General features: G+C 35.4%; 1 protein-coding gene across 3 annotated transcripts; it reads right to left on the bottom strand.

The window, feature by feature from the left end:
- Positions 1-17754: 17754 nt before the first annotated feature.
- Positions 17755-23216, bottom strand: LOC106771964. Of its 3 annotated transcripts, none has more exons than XM_014658045.2 (5): positions 22852-23216; positions 21928-22022; positions 19828-21741; positions 19162-19345; positions 17755-18530 (listed from the first exon to the last, which is right to left on the bottom strand). In XM_014658045.2, the coding sequence occupies exons 1-5, from the start codon at positions 22901-22903 to the stop codon at positions 17923-17925; spliced, it is 2853 nt and encodes a 950-aa protein (XP_014513531.1). In that variant the 5' UTR covers positions 22904-23216; the 3' UTR covers positions 17755-17922. The 3 variants fall into 3 exon arrangements, with proteins under 3 accessions (XP_014513531.1, XP_022640386.1, XP_022640387.1); XM_022784665.1 differs by lacking the exon at positions 22852-23216 and adding an exon at positions 22302-22638; XM_022784666.1 differs by lacking the exon at positions 22852-23216 and adding an exon at positions 22125-22267.
- Positions 23217-24678: the final 1462 nt, after the last annotated feature.

Genomic DNA, 24678 nt, shown 5'->3' with positions numbered 1-24678 from the left:
GAGATGCATAGTGAAAGAGGAGCTCCACCTTAACAGAAGAGAGTTCTACAATTACAATCTCAAGATGCTCTGCTGGCACAAAATAAGATCATGACTCAACAACTGGATAATCTTATGAAGAAGCTCTCTCAATTTCCAAAGGAATTGCAGAATGTTTTGCAAGTTCAACAAAAACTTTGTGAACTATGTGGTGGTGATCATATTAATGGTCAATGTGTTATGTCAGTTGAAACCCAAGAAGAAGTCAACTGTATGGGTAATCAATTCCATCCAGGTAATTACAATCAAGGATGGAAACCTCACCCAAGCATGGGTCAAGGTCAATCTGGACAAGCTGGGCAATATAACAGACCACCACTACAACAACAATAATGGCAACAACAACCCTCTTTATCTGAAAGAACTACAAAGCTTGAGGAAACTCTTCAACAATTTATGTAGGTGACTATCTCCAACCATAAAAGCACTAAAGGTTCCATAAGGAATTTGGAGATACAGGTCGACCAACTGGCTAAGAAGTTGGATGATAAATGTGAAAAGCAGTTTGGGGCTAATATTGAAGTTAACCCTAAAGAGGAGTGCAATGCTATTATAAGCATATATGGTGAGAGTGTGGATGAAAGAAAAATTGAAAATGAGAAAAAAATTGAGTTGAGAAAAGAGAAAGATGAGAGAAAAATTAAGGCTGAGAGAAAGAGAGAAAAAAGGAATAAAGAAAGGGAAAGAGAAGAAGAAGAAGAAGAGGGCAAGAGAATAGAGATAAAAGTTAAAAAGATTCTTCCTTATCCTAAGGTGTTTATTAGAGAGGAAAAAAAGAAACAATTAGGGTGCTTCAAAGAAATCTTCAAGAAATTGGAGATTAAAATTTCGTTGATATAGGGAAATCCCTAATTGATTTAGGGTCAAGTATCAATTTGATGCCTCTATCTGTGTTGAAGAAGATTAGTGGTCTTGAAGCCATATCTATGTTGGGGCAAATTGGCAAGTGTATCGAGTCACACAAGTAATATAAAATGGTAAGACCAAGTATGGTATCCTAGAGGACTCTCGACGCTTAACAGTTGTGTGAAAACAAGATTAACTAAGACTTAAAAATAAAATGAGATCATGGTTTGTTTTGCAAAGAAAATAAAATAAAGCAAAATAAAAGTGATCAATGGCAAAAGAGCACAGGGATGGATGGAGATTGATTAATATGAGATGAATATGTTGTTAGGGTTAGACTTCACCAAGTTCCCTCTCATGTATATAAGAATTCTTCTTTATTCATTAATGCTAACGTCCCTCACTGAAACACTTAAACCCGATCCCTCGGTCAATAAGTTTGTCCCTAATTACCAGTTCATACAATTCCTAGCATTCCTGGTAAAAAGATGTGAAGATCAAGAGGTTAAGACGACTAAGACTCATACCTTCATCCCTAAGCAATATAACCCCTAGGAGTAATTTAACAAGGAACTAAATTGTAAGGAACCTCCCGACACTTATGCAACTCACAGATCATGCTATTGTATAAGCAAGCAATAAGAATAGATAAGTTACTCTAAGAATTGATGAAATAAAGCATATAGAATTAAGAACAAATTCAAATACATGAGAGTTCACAAGGTTACATCATTCCCCAACAACAAATAGAGTTTAGTTCCCCATAAAAATGGTGGAACCCAATGAAAAATGGGAGAAAGAAAGAATGAAAAGGCTAAGAATTTGGCTAGGAGTGTATTGTTATGCTTGCTTTTGCCAGGGAAGCAAAATCTAGAGCCCCAGGGTCCATTAAATAATGCCAGAAGAGTCCCAGATTGCAGCCTGGTCCACAAGAATCAAATCAGAGCAGAAACCGGGCCCGATCCACGTCAAATCTCGCTCAAGCGTCGCAGGGAGCTAGTCCGGGCGTGAATTGAGGGTTCTGTAAGGCTTGGGCGCCAGTTTTGGACGCCTGGGCTACGAACTTCTGTCGCCCAAGCGCCGGGTCCGTCGCTCGGGCGACGAGTGGTGATTTCTTCTCGCAAATTTTGCGCTTCTATCGCCTAGTGCTCGCCTTGGCTTCGGGTTTTCTCCCTTCTTGGTGCCTTTTTGACCCCTTTTGAGCTCCAACTTCATGGCTTTTCACTTCTTCTTCCATTATTGCTTCAATTTCTGTTAAAATAAGGGGAATTTGTTGGAAAATAGTTAAAATTAACCTCAACTCTCTTATTCACACAATTTACTGAAAACATATGAGTTCAAGCAAGTTTCTAAGTCAAAAAGGGTGCTTTTAGTATCAAAATCATATATCAAATAACGGTGTTTTAATCCGTTATCACAACCCCAAACTTAGAACTTTGCTTTTCCTCAAGCAAACAAAATGCAGCTCAGCTTTTTAGAACAATCACTACAATGACTCAACCTTTTTCAAAACTTTTTTAAGACAAGAGATTACTTTCATCAAGTTCAGCATAAGATCTTAGTCAAGATGTGCAGATGTTTCAATGCATATAACAGGTACTATTCTTAAGAGTGATCAATTAACCAAGCAGAGATGTAATCATAAATTCAAAGAACTATTCCTCACTAGAGAAAGTGTTTCACTCAGGCCCTCAAAAATATATCACTCTCGCATTCACAAGTGTCTCACTCCACTCACAGGTGTATGGTGTGGTGTTTCCCTTTGTTGTTATAATGTCACACAAATTAATTTTTCCCTTCATTTAACCACAATCAAACACACTGACACACAGGTTGCCATCACAAGGGCTTTTCATGGCTTGTAACTTGGCTGGGCTAAGAAGGAAATTGGTTTTTCTGGTCAGCAAAGTTCCTTGAGTTAAGAGAGACGTTTACGAATTCTTCTTTTAAGAACAACTCTCTTATCTTTTTCCCAGCCTTCCCTTCCAGTGAGCTCTTTCTTTTTCTTCTTTAAATCTTTCTTTTCTCGCCTTTTTCTTCTTCTTTTGCCTTTTTCTACTTTTCTCTTGCTTTTTCTTTTGCTTGCTCACTACTTAGAGAGGTGGTTTGTGTCCTGGTACCTCAAACTTGAACATTTGTCAGTACCTCATCAAATGTTCTCACCTTAACTCAAGGTAAATATTTTTCAAAAAGGTTTTTTTTTTTTCAAAATTTGTCATGCTCAAGGTTCAAACGTTAGAACAAATTATTCTCTTTTCAGTGGGCAACAATATTCTGAAGGCCAAAAGAATAAGGGATAACAAAAGATGGCCTTGATCATATGAAACCTGCAGGCAAGTAGTTTAATCACAGAAAATTTGGACAAAATCATTCATGCTTTCTGAGTAACAACAATTATTTAAAAATAACTCTGAAGCTCAAAACTCAGACAGGTAAACTCACAAGTTCTCATATTCAGAAAAACATCCTGCTCAGTATTTTAATCAAACTTTATTTCAAGCACCTGTCTTATCCTTTTATTATCATGCATCATCTCAACTTTAATCAAACACTAAAATTTTCAAAAAGCAAACTTGTCACACAAAACAGAGCACAGTTGAATCAAAGCAGTTTAAGTCATTCAAGCAGAACACATAAACATTAAGATAAAATAAGGGGAAACACACATTCAAACTTAAAAATAAAAATTAAAAATTAAAAGTAAAGGTTCAGAGCACTGGGTTGCCTCCCAGCAATCGCTTCTTTAACGTCACTAGCTTGACCCAATAGGCTTATGTCACATCAACCAGTTGCATCTTTGATTGTGGTATCATCCTTTCCCTTAGCCTGCAAGTTGATCTTTAGCATCTTCCTATTCACCTTTTTGGTTCTCCTAGAAGTAGGAGATTCAATCTCTATTGATCCATCAGCTGTGAAGTCCTTTATCACCCAAATCTTCTTGTTGCATTGTACAGGGAGGCCTGGTCTCAGTCCTGCCTACTTCTTTAAAGGACTTTGGTGAACATTTGCTCCTTTGCTGTCTTTTTCTTCCTTAGGTACCTGTGACAGAAAATACTTTTTACCTTTCTTCCTTGATTTGGCGGTTCTGGTACCTTTCCCGGGTGCATCTTTAAGTGCAGCTTTGGGATTGGTTCTCTTTTCTTCAAGTTGTCGCCCTATCTTACAGGCACTCAGGATCACCTCCTCTTCTTGGTCTTTGAGGGCTATGGTTCCCTTATCAACATTGATGATTACTTTAGCCGTCTTCAGGAACGGCCTTTCAAGAATGATCGGGATCTCTGCGTTTTCTACCATCTCTAGGATCACAAAGTCTACCAGGAACATCAAGTTAACAACTTGCAACTTTACATTTTCTAGCACACCAAGGGGCCTTTTAGGGGATCCATCTGCCATGAGGAGAGACATCCTTGATGGCTTTACTTCTAACTCCCCCATCTTTTTAAGAAAAGTCAGGGGCATTAAGTTGATGCTGGACCCTAAATCAATCAAGGCTTTCCTAATTTTGTGCTCCCCAATGTTGCAAGGAATGGTAAAACTTCCTAGGTCTCCTTCTTTTGGAGGAAGGGTCCTCTGTACGATCACATTGCAGTCTCCCTGTTCTTCAGTTGTCTCTTCTTTCAATTTTTTCTTTTTGAGGAGCTTGTTCAAAAATTCCTTATATTCAGGGATCTGCTGCAGGGCTTCTGTCATAGGAACTTCTATCCCCAAATTTTTTGAAACTTCTTCAAGGCACCCTGATTGTATTTTTCTTGTATTCTGCTCTTCAAGGTCCTTGATATTTTTCTCTTTTTCTTCTTTTTCTCTCTCAACCTCTTCTTTTTCTTTTATCTCTTCCTCACTCAAACTTTCTTTTTCATTCTCTTCCCTCTTCTCACCCTCACTCAAGCTTTCATTTTCTTTTTCCTTACACTTTTTTTCTCCCTCTTCTCCTTTTTTATTCTTTTTTTCTTTCTTCTCTCTCATCTCCCAGGCTTGCTATAACCTTGCATTCTTCTTTGGGGTTAACTTCAGTATTAACCCCAAAATTTTTGTACGACTTCTCCTGCATTTGATTGACCGTTTGGATTAACTGGCCCATCTGTGTTTCCAGGTTCCTGATAGTCGCTTCTGTGTTCTTTTGGTTAGAATGGGTTGCCTGCATGAACTGGTTGAGAGTTTCTTGAAGCTGTGTAGTTTTGTCTGATGAAGAGGGTTGTTGCTGCCATTGTTGCTGCTGCTGTGGGGGCTTATAGTATTGTCCACCAGTTTGTCCAAATTGTCCTGGTCCATTACTTGGGTGGGGTCGCCACCCTTGATTGTAATTGTTGGAGCGGTACTGGTTTTGATTGCCCATATAATTAACTTCTTCATTCAGATTCTCAGGCATTGCACATTGACCATTAATATGGTCACCACCACATAGCCCGCAACGTTGTTGCTGAAGTTGTGCCACGCTCTGATGCTCTTTCTGTGGCTGCATCACTTTTTTGGTAAGGATCTCCAATTGTTGAGTGATGATTTTATTCTGGGCAAGCAAGGCTTCATAGGGCTGCAATTGAAAAACCCCTTTAGGTTGGGATGGAGTCCCCCTCTCACGGAATGTCTCATTATCACTGACAGCCATGTTTTCAATTAGTTCATAGGCCTCATCAGGGGTCTTGTATTTGATCCTGCCTCCAACTGAAGCATCTAACATCAATTTGGTCTGTGACCCAAGGCCTCCAAGAAAGAGAAGTATCATTGTTCCTTCATCAAAACCATGGGTAGGTGTCTTTCTCAGCAAGCTCTTGTATCTTTCCCATGCTTGTCCCAAGGTCTCATCCATGCCTTGTCTAAAAGAAGATATTTCTTGCTTCCCATTGTTGATCTTTACTGGTGGGAAGTGTTTGTTGAGGAATTGGGCCACCACATCCTCCCATTGAGTGAAGTTGTTCTCAAGAAAAGACTTCAACCATACTTTAGAATCATCTCCAAGAGAAAAGGGGAATAAGCTCAGTTTGATAGCCTCATTAGGAACCCCATTTATTTTCACAGTGTTGTAGATCTCATCAAAAGGTGGTCAAATGATCATATGGACTTTCATGAGATAGTCCATTGAATTGGTTGTTCTTCACTACTTGAATTAGAGCAGGCTTCATCTCCATGTTTGCAGCATTGACCTTTGGCCTTACAATGTTGTTAAAGTGATGTGGGCCAGCAATTGTGCTGTAATCTACCAAGGTACGTCTAGCACGACTTTCTCCTTCACCGGTTTGAGAAGCCATTGTGTTGTTCTCTAGAGAAGGTTCTCTAGATGATTTGTTTGTCCTTGGCCTTTTGTTGGTCTCAAGCCCTTTAAGAAGAGGTTCAAATTTCTGCTCCGGGGACAATCTTGCATACACAGACACAAAATCTAGAAAATATTGTTAGCACAAAAATAAAATGAAATAAAACAAAAATGGAAATTAGGGATTTGAAAAAGAAAAATAAAAATAAAAATGGGAAAAATAAAATAGAATAAAATAAAGCCAAAATTAATCAAGATTCATACAAATAGAATAGCTTAAACCGTGAGTCCCCAGCAACGGCGCCAAAAACTTGTTGGGGCAAATCGGCAAGTGTACCGAGTCGCACAAGTAATATAAAATGGTAAGACCAAGTATCGTATCCCAGAGGACTCTCGGCGCTTAACAGTTGTGTGAAAACAAGATTAATTAAGACTTAAAAATGAAAAGAGATCATGGTTTGTTTTGCAAAGAAAATAAAATAAAGCAAAATAAAAGTGATCAATGGCAAAAGAGCACAGGGATGAATGGAGATTGATTAATATGAGATGAATATGTTGTTGGGGTTAGACTTCACCAAGTTCCCTCTCATGTATATAAGAATTCTTCTTTATTCATTAATGCTAATGTCCTTCACTGAAACACTTAAACCCGATCCCTCGGTCAATAAGCCTTTCCCTAATTACCAGTTCATACAATTCCTAACATTCCTGGTAAAAAGATGTGAAGATCAAGAGGTTAAGATGACTAAGACTCATACCCTCATCCCTGAGCAATATAACCCTTAGGAGTAATTTAACAAGGACCTGAATTGTAAGGAACCTCCCGGCACTCATGCAACTCACAGATCATGTTATTGTATAAGCAAGCAATAAGAACAGATAAATTACTCTAACAATTAATGAAATAAAGCATATAGAATTAAGAACAAATTCGAATACATGAGAGTTCACAAGGTTACATCCACTAGTAAAAAATTTGCTTTCTACAGTGCACATTATGCCGCGGTTCACCAGAAACTGCAGCATAATAGTGCACGATGGCAATTTTGAAAATAACTCGAACTTATAGGTCGCGGTTCATCTATAAACCGCGGCCTAAATGCAGTCAACATTTTGCCGTTGATGCCACGTCAGAAATGCAATAAATTGGCAGGGGAATCAGTCGCGATTGCTAACAGAACTGCGGCCTATTCCCCTTGCTACCTTCTGACATTCACCAAAAGGTAGTTGGGAAGGCAGTTGGGGGATTCAGAACGTCAGGGAATAGGTCGCGGTTCTCAGAGCAACCGCGGCCTATTCCCTGATCTGCATAAATTTTATATATTTAAGGGTATAGACTGCGGTTGGGCGCTGAACCGCGGCATATAGGTTGAAAAAAATTTCAAAAATGCCATTTTCAATTATTTTTTTCAGGAGAATAAGCCGCGGTTAAGTGAGGAACCGCGACCTATAGCCCTTTATTACTGCGGTTGGGTTTGGAACCGCGGCATATACCCCTTTCAGGTTTAAAAAATAAAAAACGCAGCAACAGTTTCATGTTCTTCGCGAAACAGAAACAGAAACAGCACCCTTTCACCGTCGACAACACCATTGGTTCCCTTTGATTTTCCATTGTTTTGCATCGTTAAAACTCGGTTTTGTTCGGTTCATTTGCCATTTTCATCGTTTAGGAAAAGTTTTAACCAATCAGAATCGTCAAACTTCCACTTGGGGAAGAGTTTTGTCCGGCCTGTCATTCCTCTCCGTCATCCCAATCGTCTCTGTCGCGCTCATTCCTCCTCGCCACACCCATTCCATGTATTAATTGGGTTCATTTCGTGTTTTCTTTCGTTTTTTGGTACACCATATTTTGTGATATATGCTTAGATATTAATCATATGATTAGATATTTCGTTTATTGGTGCGCCATATTTGTATCAAATGTCTGTAATTTGTATTATGATATCGGTGTGAATTTGTGAATAATGTATAATAATATATGATTAGATATTAATTGTATTACTGAATTGATTGTATGAGTGAATTGATTGTATGATTAAATTGATTTAACATGTAAAATTATATAGTTGTAATTTTGTAATATTTAGGAATAGATTGAAATTGGATTAATTTACCACGCATTAGTGCTAAGTACGAGAGAGGTGTAGATGAATTTATACAATTTGCGCAACGTAATGAAGGGAGAAGTGGTGATGAAGTAAAGTTTAGATGTCCTTGTGTGAACTGTTTGAATGGGAGAAAGTTGAACGCAACCCAAATTAGAGAACATCTTATCTGTGATGGTTTCCTAAGATGCTATACAACATGGATATGGCACGGCGAAGAAATGCATTTTCCGACTGACTCGCAAACTGAAAATGTTACTGATTCCACCATGGAAGAAGATCGACCGGATGAAGACAAATTAGAGGACATGATCCGCGATGTTGGCACAAAAAATTTTGCCAAAGCTCATGTGTATGAGATGATGTCGACTGATGCGGAAATACCTTTGTATGTCGGTTCCACTAAGTTCACACATTTGTCAACTGTGTTAAGGCTCATGAATTTGAAGGCAAGCAATGGATGGACTGATAAGAGTTTTACAGAATTATTGACGATGTTGAATGAAATGCTGCCAGATGGAAATACACTACCCACTCGTAATTATGATGCGAAGAAAAATCTTTGTCCAATGGCTATGGTGTATAAAAGGATACATGTTTGTCCCAATGATTGCATTTTATATAGGAAAGAGTTTGAATTTTTGACAAAGTGTCCAAAATGTGGGTTATCACGATACAAGTCAAGAAACAATAGTGAAGATAATGGTCAGATAGAAGAAAATGGATCTGCTTTGAAAGTAGTATGGTACCTTCCAATAGTGCCCAAACTTAAGCGTTTGTTTGCGAATCCCAAAGATGCTAAAAGCCTTAGATGGCATGCAGATGAGAGAAAAATTGATGGGCTGCTTCGTCATCCAGCTTATTCAAAGCAATGGAAAAATATTGATCTACAATTCTCCAAATTTGGTAAAGAGTGTAGAAATCTTAGGCTTGGTTTAGCCACTGATGGAATCAACCCATTTGGTAATCTGAGTACCAATCACAGTTGTTGGCCAGTTATATTGATAATTTATAACTTATCTCCTACATTGTGCATGAAGAGGAAGTACATGATGTAGTCTATGATGATATCTGGTCCAAAGCAGCCTAGAAATGACATAGATGTTTATCTAAGCCCACTAGTTGAAGACTTGAAGTTTTTGTGGGTTGATGGGGTTGAAATATTTGATGCATTTGCTTNTGAGACTTTTGTGATGCGTGCAATGTTATTTTGCACCATTAATGACTTTCCAGCTTATGGTAATTTGTCAGGATATAGTGTCAATGGTCATAAAGCATGTCCTATCTGTGAAGAAAACACTGCAGCTCATGAATTGAAACACGAAAGAAAGACGATGTATCTGCGTCATCGGAGATTTCTAAAACGTAATCATCCATATCGAAGGTTAAAAAAAGTATTCACTGGAGATCAAGAGAGGGACGAAGCACCAAATCCACTTACTAGCCTTCGAATTCTTGAAAAAAGTTAATAAAATACATCATGTATTTGGGAAAACATCCAAGAAGTCATTTGTAACAACCCTTTGGAAGAAGAAATCAATATTCTTTGATCTTCGATATTGGTCAAAGTTAGATGTTCGACATTGCATAGATGTGATGCATGTAGAAAAGAATGTGTGTGATAGCTTGATTGGTACACTACTCAACATTCAGGGAAAGACAAAAGATGGAGTGAATGCTCGTTTGGATTTGGTTGACATGAATATCCGAGAAGAGTTGACACCCAAGGAGATTGGTAAACATACTTATTTGGCCTCTGCATGTTACACAATGTCTAGACAAGAGAAGATAAGTTTTTGCCTTTGTTTACAGAGTATCAAAGTACCGCAAGGATACTCTTCAATATGAAGAGTTTAGTGTCGCTGCATGACGTAAAGCTTGTTGGCATGAAGTCTCACGATTGCCACGTCTTAATGCAACAATTGTTACCGGTGGCTATTCGTGGAATTTTGCCCAAAAATGTTAGGCAGACCATAAACAGGTTGTATTCATTTTTCTCGTTAATATGTAGTAAAGCCATTGATCCGATAAAGTTAGATGAACTTCAAGCCGAGATTGTTATCATGTTGTGTAAACTAGAGATGTTTTTCCCTCCATCTTATTTTGACATCATGGTACATTTACTTGTTCATTTGGTTAGAGAAATCAAGATGTGCGGACCGGTATACTTAAGATGGATGTATCCTATTGAGCGTTATATGAAGATTTTGAAAGGGTAAGTTAAAAATCCATATCGTCCTGAAGGTTCAATGATTGAAAGGTATATTACTGAAGAAAGTATCGAGTTTTGTTCAGATTACATGACATCAACGAATCCAATAGGAGTTCCTCGCACATCATGGTTGAATAAATTTTCTACAAGTAAAAGTATCCAAGGTGTGAATGTGGTGACAAAAGATCGCGAAGAATTGTTGCAAGCGTATCTTTATATATTGAACAACACAGATGAGGTGATCCCTTTTTTGGAAGCACACAAAGCCATTGTTAAGAATAAAAATCCAAGACAATCAGAGAAATGGCAGTTGATGGAGCATAACAAAACATGTATGTCTTGGTTCAAATCTGAAATTGACAAAGAGCCACATTCTTCTCAAACTTTATTGTGGCTTGCAAATGGTTTAAAGTTTGATGTCGTGTGTTGTACAGGTTATGAAGTAAATAATTTCACATTCTATACGAAGACTTTTGATGATAAAAGCATAGTACAAAATAGTGGAGTCAGTTTAGAAGCTGAGTCGCTTCAATTTTCCACATCAAAAGATCAATCTCCTGTACTTGGACCAATGAGATATTACGGTATAATAGAAGAGATATGGGAGGTTGATTACACCAAGTTTTTTGTTTCATTGTTCAAATGTAAGTGGTTAGACAATAAGAGTGGTGTGAAAATAGATGAATCGGGTATGACACTAGTTGATTTTCGAAAGGTGGGTTACCGAGACGAACTGTTTATCATGGTACATCAAGCATCTCAGGTTTTTTATGTCAAAGATCCTGCGTCTGACCATTGGTATGCCGCTCTTCAAGGCAAAAAACAAATTGAAGTTAACGAAAACAATCTGATTAATATTCATATATCTGACAACCATTCATTTCAAACTACAACAAATTTGGATGACCAATCTCTAATTGACGACGATGTACATGCAATTCGGTCAGGTCATGATGAGGGAATATACATATGATGAATCCATATCTTTATGTATGAATTTNCAATTTCTGTATAAGTATTTTATTAATATTACATAAGTTTTCCTTTTATATATTTCCTATGATTACTATTACATGTTTTGTTAAATTATATGATATTACATAAGTCTTTTATTAATATTTCATGTTGCTATTTATTTTGACAGATATATGGCTGATCATCCACATTCTTCAAGGGATGAGGCNCCCCCTACNAGATCCACTAGAGGACCCACCAGGATGAAACAACTTTTGATCAGAAAGAATAATGGTGAAAGAACTCTAGTGAGTGTTAACGTGATCACGGGTGTGGCAACTGGCCCCTATGCAGATGACTTCCGATCATACCTTGGAGTAGTGGCACGTGATACGATTATTATTCTCACTCCTTCCTTTGACCATGTGTCCGAGGTTGATCGGAACATTATATGGAACGACATATTGGTAAGTTAGTTAATATCATTTGAATTACAATTTGTTTATATTGATAATTTTGTACTAATACAACCTTATTATGTTTATTTCAGCTGACATTTGACATTCCAAATGTCGCAACACTTAGAAATAAGTGTTTGTCAACTGTTGCTGAAAACTTCAAAAACTTTAAAAGTAAGTTGACATCAAGATATATCTTTGGAAAGCATAAAAATAAGTCTCCATGTAGTACATATAAGTCCATTGATGAGGAGACTTGACGGCTCTTTGTCGAGAGTCGGATGTCAGCGGAATGGCAGGTTAGTATAGTTGATATTATTCAATTTCTCATTAACAAATATATATCATATGAACTAATTAATTAAACATATGTGANAGGCAATTAGAAGCAAAACACAAGGAACAAGTGCTCATAACAAAAACCCCCACCTATTATCTCGTGGTGGGTATAGGAAGCTTGAGGAGAAAATCCTCAAGCAAAAGGCAGATGCTAGACCACCATCTTAGGGTGGTAGCTCCCCTCAGCCTCCTTCTCCACCTTCTAGACATGAAAAATGGAAGTTGGCTCGTATGAGACAACCGGGGACCTACTCTTCTGACACTGCACGGGAAATTTCTGAAAGAATTGTAAGTTATCATTGTTCCTAAAATAATAATAATTTCATTATACATACTACATTGAACTTTTTAAAGAATAATGGTGTTTTGTAATGTAACAGGACTCCTTGGTTGAGCAAAGCTCCCACGGTCAATTCACTCTAGAGGGTCGCCAGGATATTCTTACTGCTGCGATTGGACGACCTGAGCACCCTGGACGTGTACTTGCTGTTGGTCCTGGAGTAGGAATTAGAGATTATTTTGGGAGCTCTTCTTGTCAACCTTCATATGCATACAGCGAAGAACAAAGAGAAAGGCTGACACAAGAGATCACAAAAAAGGTTCGAGCCGACCTTACGAACGAGATCACAAACAAGGTTAGATCAGAGCTCAGGGCTGAATTGTTTAGTGATTTCAGCTCCATGTTCCAGCAGCAGTTTGAGACCTATGGCATGCGCCCGGTGCCATCTCCTGTACAGGAACAGGAACAAGTTGTGCCTCCCACAGGTAAACTTAATAAACATTTATGTGCAATTATTTCTATCTTTTGTACAATCTAACATTTACTCTAACAGGGAGAAGCGGGAAAGGAAGTTGTTCAGCAGTAGCCGTCCTAGGGGATGACATGGACGATGCTAGTCCATGTCTGCTATACATTTTAGACGATACCGAGACGGTCCTGGTAGCTCGTGGAATAGTGTTTAAGGCAGCGACTGTTGTTCATGGTATGGAGCTATCAGAGGATGAGGTGAAGGTCTCAGTGGACGAAATGATAGTACCAGATGTCGAAGTTCCTCTGTCCACAGATGAGATTTTCATTGTGGCACATGCATTCCAGACTTTTATCGCTTGGCCTAAACATTTGGTTGGTTCAGTTTCTGACCCCCCGGTATGGAATTCTACTTTACACTTCTCAATTTTAAAGTTTACATGTTATTGATGTCAAAACTTATCTTATTTTTCCATGTAACAANAGACGCANGCACNGGAGAAGATTCCTTTATCTGAGGATGATCCTCTTNGTTCATTGCANCTACTTGCTGACATCNTTGAANATAAGNCTTTGGAGGTTGAATATGATGCTAATGTATTTGGGAGAGCCTCTAAGGTCCCATTATACCTTCATAGCNAAGATGTNAGAGAGCTTGCGTCGGGAACACAAGAGTTGAATATTTCAATTATTCAGCTATGGATGATGTAAGTCTATGAGCAATTATTTATATATAAAATTGATTTATATATCAAGTATCCTTATATCAAAGTTAATTTTTTATTTCAAGTATATGTCTGGGGTCAGTAACAAGTNNGGGCNNTCTGATGATTATGGATTCATTGATCCCCAATCCATTCATGAATCAAATGATTTTGATCAGATCAACACAAATCTGATAAGAAGTTTTGCAAGCGGCAAGAAAATATATTTTTTGCCTTATATATCCGGGTAAGGGAACTTTGTTAACATAATAAAGTTCCATATGTGATTTTAATATATAATAGTTAAGTTATTATGAATTTCAGGCGTCATTGGCAGCTTCTTGTTATGTCTATACAGGAAAGCTATGCTTTGTGGTTCTGCTCATTGCACAGGCCTCCTCCTACACAGAGTGGTGAATGATTTGCCTAAGTTCGTAGGCAAGATCAGTAATGGTGCAATGGAAAAGGTGAGATGAAATCCACTCATATCCTCTATTTCACTCAATCTATAATTTCCAAATACGTACTTTATATCAAAATAACAAAAACTTAGAAACAAACTACTAGTATGTTTGTTAAATCCTTGTGGATACGATAACCCTTATTCGATTGTACTACAAATGACTTGGTGCACTTGCCAATAAGTCACACAGTTGGAAAAATCTTTTAAAGCTTGATATTGTGTGATGTTGGGAATTTTGGGACATAAGCCTAATGAACATAAAAATCACAACCCAAGTCCAATATCATCACAATTATCACTCAAGAGTTACACTTGATGAAATTTAAGCCATTCACAAGAACTAGGTTTTTTCTCAAAGCTTAACCATAAAGATTTTTCCCTTTCAACTTTTGTATCTTTGAAAGAAAACCTAACACTTGATTTGTAGAGCTTCATTCGAAATTGGGTCAAGAATATGAAAAATTAGTCTCGAAAGTGGTCAAAATAATCAATTGCTATAAGTTATAATCAAGTATTCTAGTAGTATTTTGGAAACAAAATTTTTGTGTGATAATCGATAATAACTAGTATAATTGATTATTTTAGTGCTGTTTACAAAATTAAAATCATTTTCAAGAATTTTTCAGTGTTCTGCTGCTTGGTTCTTTTGGACACAATTCTAAACAAAAGACTTGGCCAAAATACAAAAGTCTTAATACAAAATTTTACAAGTCATCAAGCATTTTTTATCTTCACTTAAGCTTTCATTTTCAACTTGACCATCATTATCAAAACTTTCTCGTGAAGTGATATACTTATTTTTCTTCTTCTATCAATAGTTTTTAAATAAAAAAAAAACAACAAATTGTAGTTATTGAAAAGTTTTAGAATTAAAATATAAGGAGAGGACTCTTATAATAACATGAATAATTTTTAATAACACTTTTATCATATGTAAATTATAAGTATAAAATTTGATGACTATATGTTGAGAATGCTCCTATTTCTAACTTTACCTTATTCTTGGGTGACATTTTGAGTTTTTATAATTAGTGTTACTCCTATTGGTGATTTATGAATGTACATTGTACATACTTAATACATTGGAGTATCTCGTTAGTCCACGATAAAAGTGTTGGACAAACTAAGTATTTTAACCTGTTAATCCACTTAGGTCCATTCCGTATAACTCACAACCCATGCACACAGTAAAGGGAATTAACCCACCAAATTTTTTACATGTTTTAATCCTTAAGTTAAACAAAAATACTTTATTTTATCTTATATTATTTATCATTCTCATCATGCTTGAATCCTTAAGCTAGTTTTCTTACTTGCATTTAGAATTGATTAATAGTTATAGTTTTATTTAGCTTAGACAACAATTTATTTTTATGATTTTTTTTCATGAAATTGACATATTTATTTGGTGTAAATCTTAATCTATGTTTAGTTAGATTATTTTTCAATATTAATTAATTTTTAGTATAGATGATGAAGAGACGATTTTTCAATTTAAATATTGTTAATTTTTTTATAAATTAACTAGAATTTACTCCCAATGTTTTAATTGTAAATATGAAAACATGAATTTTATTCTTTAATTTAGAGAAATAACATCTTTAAATAACTGAGTCGTATCTATATATAAATTAATTATGTGTTTAAGAAATTTTTAAAAATGTTCTTTTTAATAAATAAATATAATAAGAATGTAGATAAATGGACAAATACAATAAAAAGTTGAAAAGTGAGTTAATTTTAAAATAGTACAGCAATTAATAATAAGAATTGAAAATGCAAGCTAAAATGATTATAAAATTAGATGAAAAATAAATAACAAGAAATATAGTAAACAAGATATTACCAAAATAAAACAAAACATGTAAAAAAAACTATAAATATAGGTGATAAAGAATATCATGTCTAATTTTCCATTCACTTTTCAATTCTTGACATTATTGTGCATCTCAATAACAAATACAATTTAATTGCTCTTAATAAATCATATATATATATATATATGATTACAAGTCCCATGTAATTTTTTTCATAAGTAGACATAAAACTTCTTGTGTTACACTTTTATGGAATGACACTATTCATCAACACTTTTTAATTCTTTTTTCACACATTTTCTCCACTGTTTCCATAAAAGGATAAACATCAATTCAAGATACATTTATTCTTTATATAAAAGACTATTACTCAATTTATTTTCTTAGTCGTGTACCTCTTTTTTCATACAGTCTTTCTGTAAAGGACTTTTCAGAAAGACTTTTTTTAAGTTCTGTACTGTTCAGCATAGGTAGATCTCTTGGGTTCAAATTTTTACAGATGTAAATAAAATTCCTAATGCCACTAAAATTATTCATCATATGTAGGAAGTGTAAGCAATGTAAGCAAAATTTAAGTAAGAAGAATGATGAAAACAAAAGGTGGAACAGCTGTGTTCTCAGGGATAGAGATAGGGTTTAAGTTGTTGAAAGCTCACAAGTTTGGACCACAAATGGGAGGGTTTTACTCCAAACCTAACGGTAACAAGTTCATGGCTTTTGTCCCCAACCTATTTGCATGTGTTGAGTCGTCATCTATCACTTTCATTGACTAAGCATGGCTACATTTATCAGCCAAAAACATAATAATATTCTCACCATCATTCATGCCAAAACCACTGTCCAAATCCAAAGGGCATTTGTACACGATAATATCCAAAATTCTTTATGACATTTTGCTTTCAAATCATTTATTTATCTGTAGTTCTGATCTTCATCCATATCTCGTTTCACATGAATAGGATTGTATATGAAGTCATTTTTTTGTAAATTATTTAAACTGATGTTAAATACTTTATCTGAGTTAGTTTAGATTCAAGTTTTGTAAGTTTGAGAGAGTAACTCAAATTCTCAATGATTGTAAGTGTATTTGAAAAAAGAAATTCTTGAAGATTATAGTAAGACAGCTGTGTTTGATTCACTGAAGATTTTGATCTACAAACAAAAACAAAAATAAGTAACACCAAATTTGATTTGAATATCAAAATATCGAGTTTAATCAACAGAATGATTTTGTAGAACTGAACAAATTTAAATACTTCTAAATAAAACAATTATTCAATATAGTTATTATGTAAATCAAATTTCAGCTCAATTAAGTTATGTAAATCTAATTTCACCTCAATTCAATCAAGTGGGTGATACCATTGAAAAGAATTAGCAATAATCTGTAAAGTTAAAAGAAATACAATAATCAAATAAATGACTTGTAAAATTTAATCAGAACTTATATGACAATACAATTTGCAAATTTAAAAATCACTTTGTAAGGAGAGAAAAAGATGTGAATTTTAAATGAATAACAAAGATTAAAAGGAATTACATAACTTGAAAAGGAAGTGCAGAAAATGGAATAGTGAGAGTGAGAGAGAAATAAAAATCAAACTCATAGAAGTTTAAAAGAAAAATAAATAAATAGAAGAGTCATGTCTTATGAGAAGAAACTATTGGTACTAAAAAAATTTAGAAATTATACTTGACCTCCTTTCTTTTCTAGACATATTGACATTTCTTAATCTATGTAATGTTAACATAAAATATATATATATATATATAATATTATATTACTATATGAATTAAAAGAGAGTAATAAAAGGTAAAAAGAAGTTAACCAAAATAAGTAAACTCACACCCTAAGCCTAGTTTGCCCCAAAGATTATGATCCATTTATTCATCTTTTGATGAAATTAACATTGTCCTATTTGATTTACATTACAGGGAAATAAACTATGGAAAGGAGAAAAGACTAATACTATAATCTCGGGTACCAAATTACTAGGTACCGATTACTTCTGCCACTAAATCATCTAACAATGATCTCTCAACTTCCTTGGCTATTGCATCAGTGTAAATTTTAAGGTCCATCCACTCAGATTCCCCAAGCACTACATTCCCCTGGCCACCATCATTTACTTTTGCTTCGTTCACTACCATTCTCAGAAGGCCATCTCGGAACCCAATTTTGGTCAAATTAAAACCAATGGCATTTTTTATTGCTGATCTAGAGAAAGAGAATTGCTCACTGATCTTGAGAATTCCTATATTTATATGGTCAAAAAGCAATCTCCTTTGAGACCTTGAACAAGTTGTCCCGTCATTATACCTTTTTTCAAGTTCATCAAACACCGAAAGACTCACAGGGCATTCCAGGGAATGCCAAACTTCTAAAATTGTATCGAGCTGAACTCCATCTATGCCAGATTCGGACAAGACATCCATAATGTAAGAACATTCCCAGCTATCTTCAGTTGTTCTACATAATCCTTTGTCTGCTGCTGACATTCCCGTAGATACTTCCTCACCATCTTCATCACTTACTGTCATGGGTCCCTCCGCATAGTCATCAGATTCCAACTTCAGCAACTGGAGTTGCATTCGTAGCCCTATCATCAATTAAAGTTTCATTAGAGAAAGGAATGAGTCTAAGTCTCAAACTCACGCTGAAGAGAAAGATGAGACTTTGAAATATCATTTCAACAGTTAAGCAGCATATCGTGTCTAACTATTCAATTCAAATATTAATTATCACACAAAACATTCGCAAGTTAAGCATACTAGAACCTATAGATGAGGCATTATTTATGCAGTTCTAACAGAAGCTATTGGCTCACGATCCAGTCCTATCATTAGTAAATCGAGTCTAACCTCAACTCATTATAGAGAAAATTCCATTAGTGAAAACCAAGGATGCTATCACACTGAAACTCAACTGAAGAAAAAAAATCACACTGCATTCTTTTTCCAATAATATACACGAGCGAAGGTAATTGCTAAACAATAGTTAATTGCTGTCATTCACTCCTATGGCAATTCACTGCCACAACATATTAGCAGAGCAAAATAATCAACATAAACGCCTAGCTAGCTCCCAGTAGGTCGGCACTGAGAATTTCAAAATGAAGGAAATAAAAGATCGAGTAACTAAAGCAAATAAATGTGGATCCAGACATAGGATGCGCAATAACACTATATTGACACGGCACAATAGTAAAAATAAATGTCTTGTTCAGTTACCTTGTAGATCAGCACTCAGACTTTCAAAACATTCAGAACAAGAAGACAGATCATCTGTAAAAGCAGGTTCTAGGATGGAGACTGGGCTGGGTTGATCAGCATCTTTACAGCAAGAAGGTTCAAGTCCAGGAACAGGTGGTTCATGGATGACTGAACTTCCATCAGGCGACGCAGCTGATAGATCCTGAAATATTACAACATATCAAGTAAGGAAAAACATAATGAACTTCGGAAAATTTTATGCAATTCATTAATTAAAGGCTAGTACATTGGATTATAAGAAAATATAAATGTCCTCTTTTCGAATGCATCTACTACTGCATCAAGACAGTTCTGCATTAACAACTTCTATTTTCTAAAATGTACATACTTTATTTGAATAACATCAAGTTCAAAAGAATAGATAAAAATCTCCGGGAAAGAACTATGATGTCATCCGGTGAAAGAACTAATATAGCAAACCATGTAAGGATGAACCACAAAAAGATGAAAACGGTGGAATGCCATGCAGGTGAATTAATAGGCTAATTTGCTTGATGTGATATAAGTTGAACACCAAGAACGAAATGGTTGATCTAAATGGATACTGCAGGTATATTGTTTAGTAAAATCAATTAATGACCACAGCATTAACAATATACCAGTTGAAAATGTCAGAAACTTAACCTGCTGTATTGAATCGTTGCCAACCGCACCACCATGGCCTTCAATCACATGAGAAGATAATTCAGGAAGCACCTTATTCAAAGGTTCAGAAGACTCAACTATGCTTCCATTTGTCACCTCCGTGTCATCGTCAGCAACTGCACTTGGAACTTCAAGCTTGGCCGAATCTTCAAGAATGATATTCATTTTATTCTGAACTGTATGTAAGTCAGCAGAAAACTCATCTACTTCTAGCTTTGACGAATGCAAAGACCAAGACTTCTTGTGACCGGATCTTGGGCTTCTGTTATTTACACCATGTCTATGATCAAGACTCTTTGCTGCTCTTCTCCTCTCACGTTTATGGCCTTCCTTCGGCACCATATATCGATCAGCACAAAGTGCTTCAGTGCGCAAGAATGTTTTAGGACTTCCAAAGGATGTGGAGGAAGAAGGAAGGGATTGTGACCTTGACAAACTACCAATGCAGCCGTCCTTCCAACCATCCCTGCTGCTGATACCCAATGGTTCAACCCACTTAGCAGGTTCACTGTTGGGAGTAAACTTATCATGGAAACCTTCCCCAGTAGCCGTGCCAACAAAATTTGCTGCCTTCAAATCTTTGTCAGGGATAGAAAGCATTTCTGCCAGCGTGCTGCTCCTGCTGATTCCCTGCACCTCTTGAGACTTGTGTGTCATTTTCCACCTCTCTGACAATCTCTTCTTCGCCTCTCTACTGACAGAAGATTCACCAGAACGGGATGATCGCCTGCTACGGTTGTTTAAGTCAAATGAATTTCCCAAAGTTGCAGTTATTTCCCCAGATATGTCAGGAGATTCATTTCCAGAAATACTACATGAACTATCATCCCCAGCATATCCCGCAATTCTAGAAGTTGAAAGCATCATGCCGCTATTGTTAAGACTATTTCTCATTTGCCTAGTGATTTCCTTTGCAATTTCTCTAGATTCAAAAGAATCTTGCCTCCAAGAACTTGCACTTTCAGGCAAATTTGTCACTTGACACAGTTCACTGTCTCCTTCATGCCCCGACAGAAAATTATGAGAACAAGGTGATGATGCAATTCTGGTACCATTCTTCACTTTTCCAAGATTGGGTTTCAGGAGGACAATCTTTGTGGGGACTGCGTCTTGTTCATGTCTGCCCTGAAATTGAAGCTTTGATGATTTTGGTGAACTATGCATCACATGTCTTTTGTCAAAATGACAAGGATAACCATCAAGATGCCTTTCATGAGATCTATTGTAGTTCAACCGTGTTTTCTCCCTATCTGACCTCCAACTTAAGTCATCTTCATACTTCTCAATATCCATAGTTTCTGCATGTCTATAATGTGATTGAAGAGGAACAGCTTGAAGATCATTTAGATGTTTTTTAAACAAAGAATCTGGCCGCTTAAAGTATTTCAGCAGAAGATCCTTGTTAGAATCCAAAACCTCAAGTGTGTCTCGGAAGTCCTTTGAAGACTGTAAATCTTGATGAGTTGCAAGGCGTTTGGCATCCATGAACTTCTGTTCAATGAATGACATTTCAGCATCATTGGTCTTCAAGTCTACACACCCTGGCGACGGATATCTACTGCTCTCTACCTTTGGAATCTCAGAAACCTCAAATACATCCTTAAATTCTTGCTGATCCCTTAAGCCTCTCCTAGATGATCCACAGTCATATGGCACTCCTTTGCCGCGTGTTTTCTGCAATTGTGGAGTCTTCTGGTGGTTTTCAGACAAACCCTTATGCTGCTTATTAATAGGCTGCTGGAATGGCAGTCCATCAAGACCCATCAATCTGGCGATAACTCCAGGGGATCTTCTTTTTGATTCAGATTTCGGTGACATCTCTTCGTCTAATAACTTCTTAATCGGTGTTCCAAGCAGTTGTTTCGAAGATCTCCAACCAAATTTGTGAGAAAACTGCAAAATTCAGCGCATTTACTATCAATGATTTCTTTTCTTCTAATACAAAATACCTCATTCAGAGAACTAAATGCTACCCCCACCACTGAATTTGGCAAGTTTCTTCATTAATTCGTAGATGTTTCCAGGTAGATCACGGTCAATTGTATAAAAAAAACAAATAAATAGGAAAATCCTGCTTACCGAATCCTTCTCTGCAGCAACACCACCGCCTGAACAAGAATCAGGTGACAGATTCGGAGGTAGTCTCTGTCTATGAACCTGTTTGTTCCTCGGAGCTGCATGACAACATTAGCATAAAATGAAGATTTAGGATAAAATACGGAGGAAACGATAATTAAATATTGCCTATAAGAAAAATAATATATGTTTGTAATTACTAGAATCAAGACAAGGAAGCAACCAGGAAATTTGTTATACAAACATGAACAGCTTATGACAAAAGAAAGAAACCACTGAGATAATAGCAGTGAAAGAACAAAACTCCATCAGGAGTCCAGTTAAACATGAAGCAGATAAAAACAGAACAAAAAACAAAAAGAACATTTTTTGAATACCATCAATGGCCAAACACCGTAATGTGTGATCACAAAACATCACAACCGCATAAAATCATTATGAAAACAAAGTAAATCATGCCTACTACACCGCAGAAAAGGTTAGAAGGAAGGTAAAAAAAATGAAACAGAAAGCAGCATTAACTCGGGTCCTTCTAATCATTATTTTTACTATGTAGCAGATTCCACTGGTGAGAGAAAAGGACTAGTTGTTGTTTCTTAGAGATTCCCCTAGTTTAACACTGTTAAACACTAATAGGTTAAATTATTGTCCCAGAGGACTGATCCTCAATAGTAAATAGTATAAAAAAAATTATACTCATTACAAAAAAAAGGTCAAAATTCAAAATAGATTAAAAAATGTCTACGAAAAATGAAACAAAAAATTAAAAAATCCGAAATCCAAAATAATAAAATAAAATAAAAAAGAAAAACATTTTTTTTTCTGAGAGAAATCAGATGAGCAACAGGAGGCAGAAGCAGTAAAATCAGAAATCCTGAGAATGAAGGAAGCAGTTTAACAGAACTTTTGGGTGAGAGAGAGAGTGACCTTGAGGAAGAGAAGGTTGGTGGTTGGAGTTGCTGTGGCAGAATTTTTCCATGAGAAATCATGAACGACTAAGGAATGGAGGTGGTGAAGGCTGGAGAAATGAAAACCCTAGGATTCCGAGCAGTGTTGAAGATTGGAAAAGGAAAAGGCACAGTGAAAAGGAGAGGAGAAAAGAGTGACAGAGAGAAAAACCGAGTAGAGGAGATAGAAATAGAGAAAAATGTATTTGAAGTGATAGAAAGACAAAGAGAGCATTAATGGAGATCCGTTACGTTACAGGCGTTGAAGGAGGGAAGAGGGAGAAAAGAGAGAGAGTGCGTGTGGGTGAGGGTGAGAGTGGGAAAGGTATGAGTAGTGTGAGTGGGGTTTGTTTTTGAACTTTCAAATACAGAAATGCTGACACAGGATCCTCACCTTCTGCGCGGGCAAGTGGGGGCGTCCAGAAGCGTGTGAGGGTAGACTGCACCTTCACTCACACGTGCCAAAGACATTGGATACCACTCCCCCTTTCTTCCCTCTCCATGCACTGCAAATTGCAACTGTTACCTACAGTAAGTAACTGTTTCTAATAAATTAAAACATTTATTAAACATAAATTATATTTAAACTTTACAATTATGTATTTATTAATATATTATATTAGTAATATAGGTACAAAGATATTTTATAATTTTTTTCAAATTCTCTTTTCCAAGAATTTGACAAACTCAATTATGTTTCTTCCCTCTATAAAATTCAAACCTTAAATAATCTACTTTCTCCAGGGTTACTTTTGTATTGTGTATTTTAATAATATATTCTGTAACATTTATAAATTTGAATGAAAGTAATACATTTAGTGAAGATGTTATATTTATTAAACCTAGTAGATATTTTAAGTAATAAATAATGTAATTAATGTAATTAATGTATTACAATAAATAATTTTACAATTAATAGATTATTAAACAAATTAATTAATAAAAGTCAACTTTTTAACTTAAATATTTTACTATATTTTTAAAATTTGTGGTCTACTTCACTTTTAACTGTTCATATAAACTCTATGTAACTGCACATTCTCCAATTTTAATTTTTTTTATTTAAAGAGGTGCTTTCTTTAAATTTAAATATAAAAAATAGTTATTGTTTTGAATTCAATTTGCTAATTGTAATTAAAAATATTTTATTTTTAAAGTATCATTTGTTAAAACAATATATCATAACTAAAATTGAAAAGAAAATTAAACAAAAAAATATTTTTAAAATAATAGTAATAAATTAATAAATAATAAACAAATAAGTGCAGTATTTAAGCATAGTATGTAATTATACGTAGATTTATAAAGAAAGTCAAGTGTTTAATAAACATCATTTTTGTAAACATAATAAATATTTATATATTGTTTTAAAAAAAAAACTGAGTACTTTCTAGTTAAAGTATTTCAAGTGTATGGTTGTACTTAATTTCAAAGAAATTATATGTATATATAAGCTCTCCACACTTCTTATTATTTAAGGTTGTATATTTGAAACAATATATGTATGTTAAAGCTACTTCAATTCCGTTTATTTAGGTGTTATTTCACATTTTTATATTTATAACAAGATAAATTATCATATTTTGGATTTTAGGATAAGTCTTATTTATAGTGGTTGTAAGGGGAAAATTTACAATACTACTATTTATTCAAGGTTTAACATATCAATTATGAAGTAATGTTTCATTTCTATATTTGCAACGAGATAAATTGTCATATATTTTCTATATAGTTATGAATTCTTGGATAGGTATGTTAATGGCCAATCCCCTAGCAATGGTTAAATATTTTCAAGAAGAGTGGAAGT

Source organism: Vigna radiata, chromosome 8 (genome assembly GCF_000741045.1).
Source record: "Vigna radiata var. radiata cultivar VC1973A chromosome 8, Vradiata_ver6, whole genome shotgun sequence".
Classification (NCBI taxonomy): domain Eukaryota; kingdom Viridiplantae; phylum Streptophyta; class Magnoliopsida; order Fabales; family Fabaceae; genus Vigna; species Vigna radiata.
Note: the sequence above shows the minus strand (reverse complement) of the source record. Positions and strands in the feature narration are given on the sequence as shown.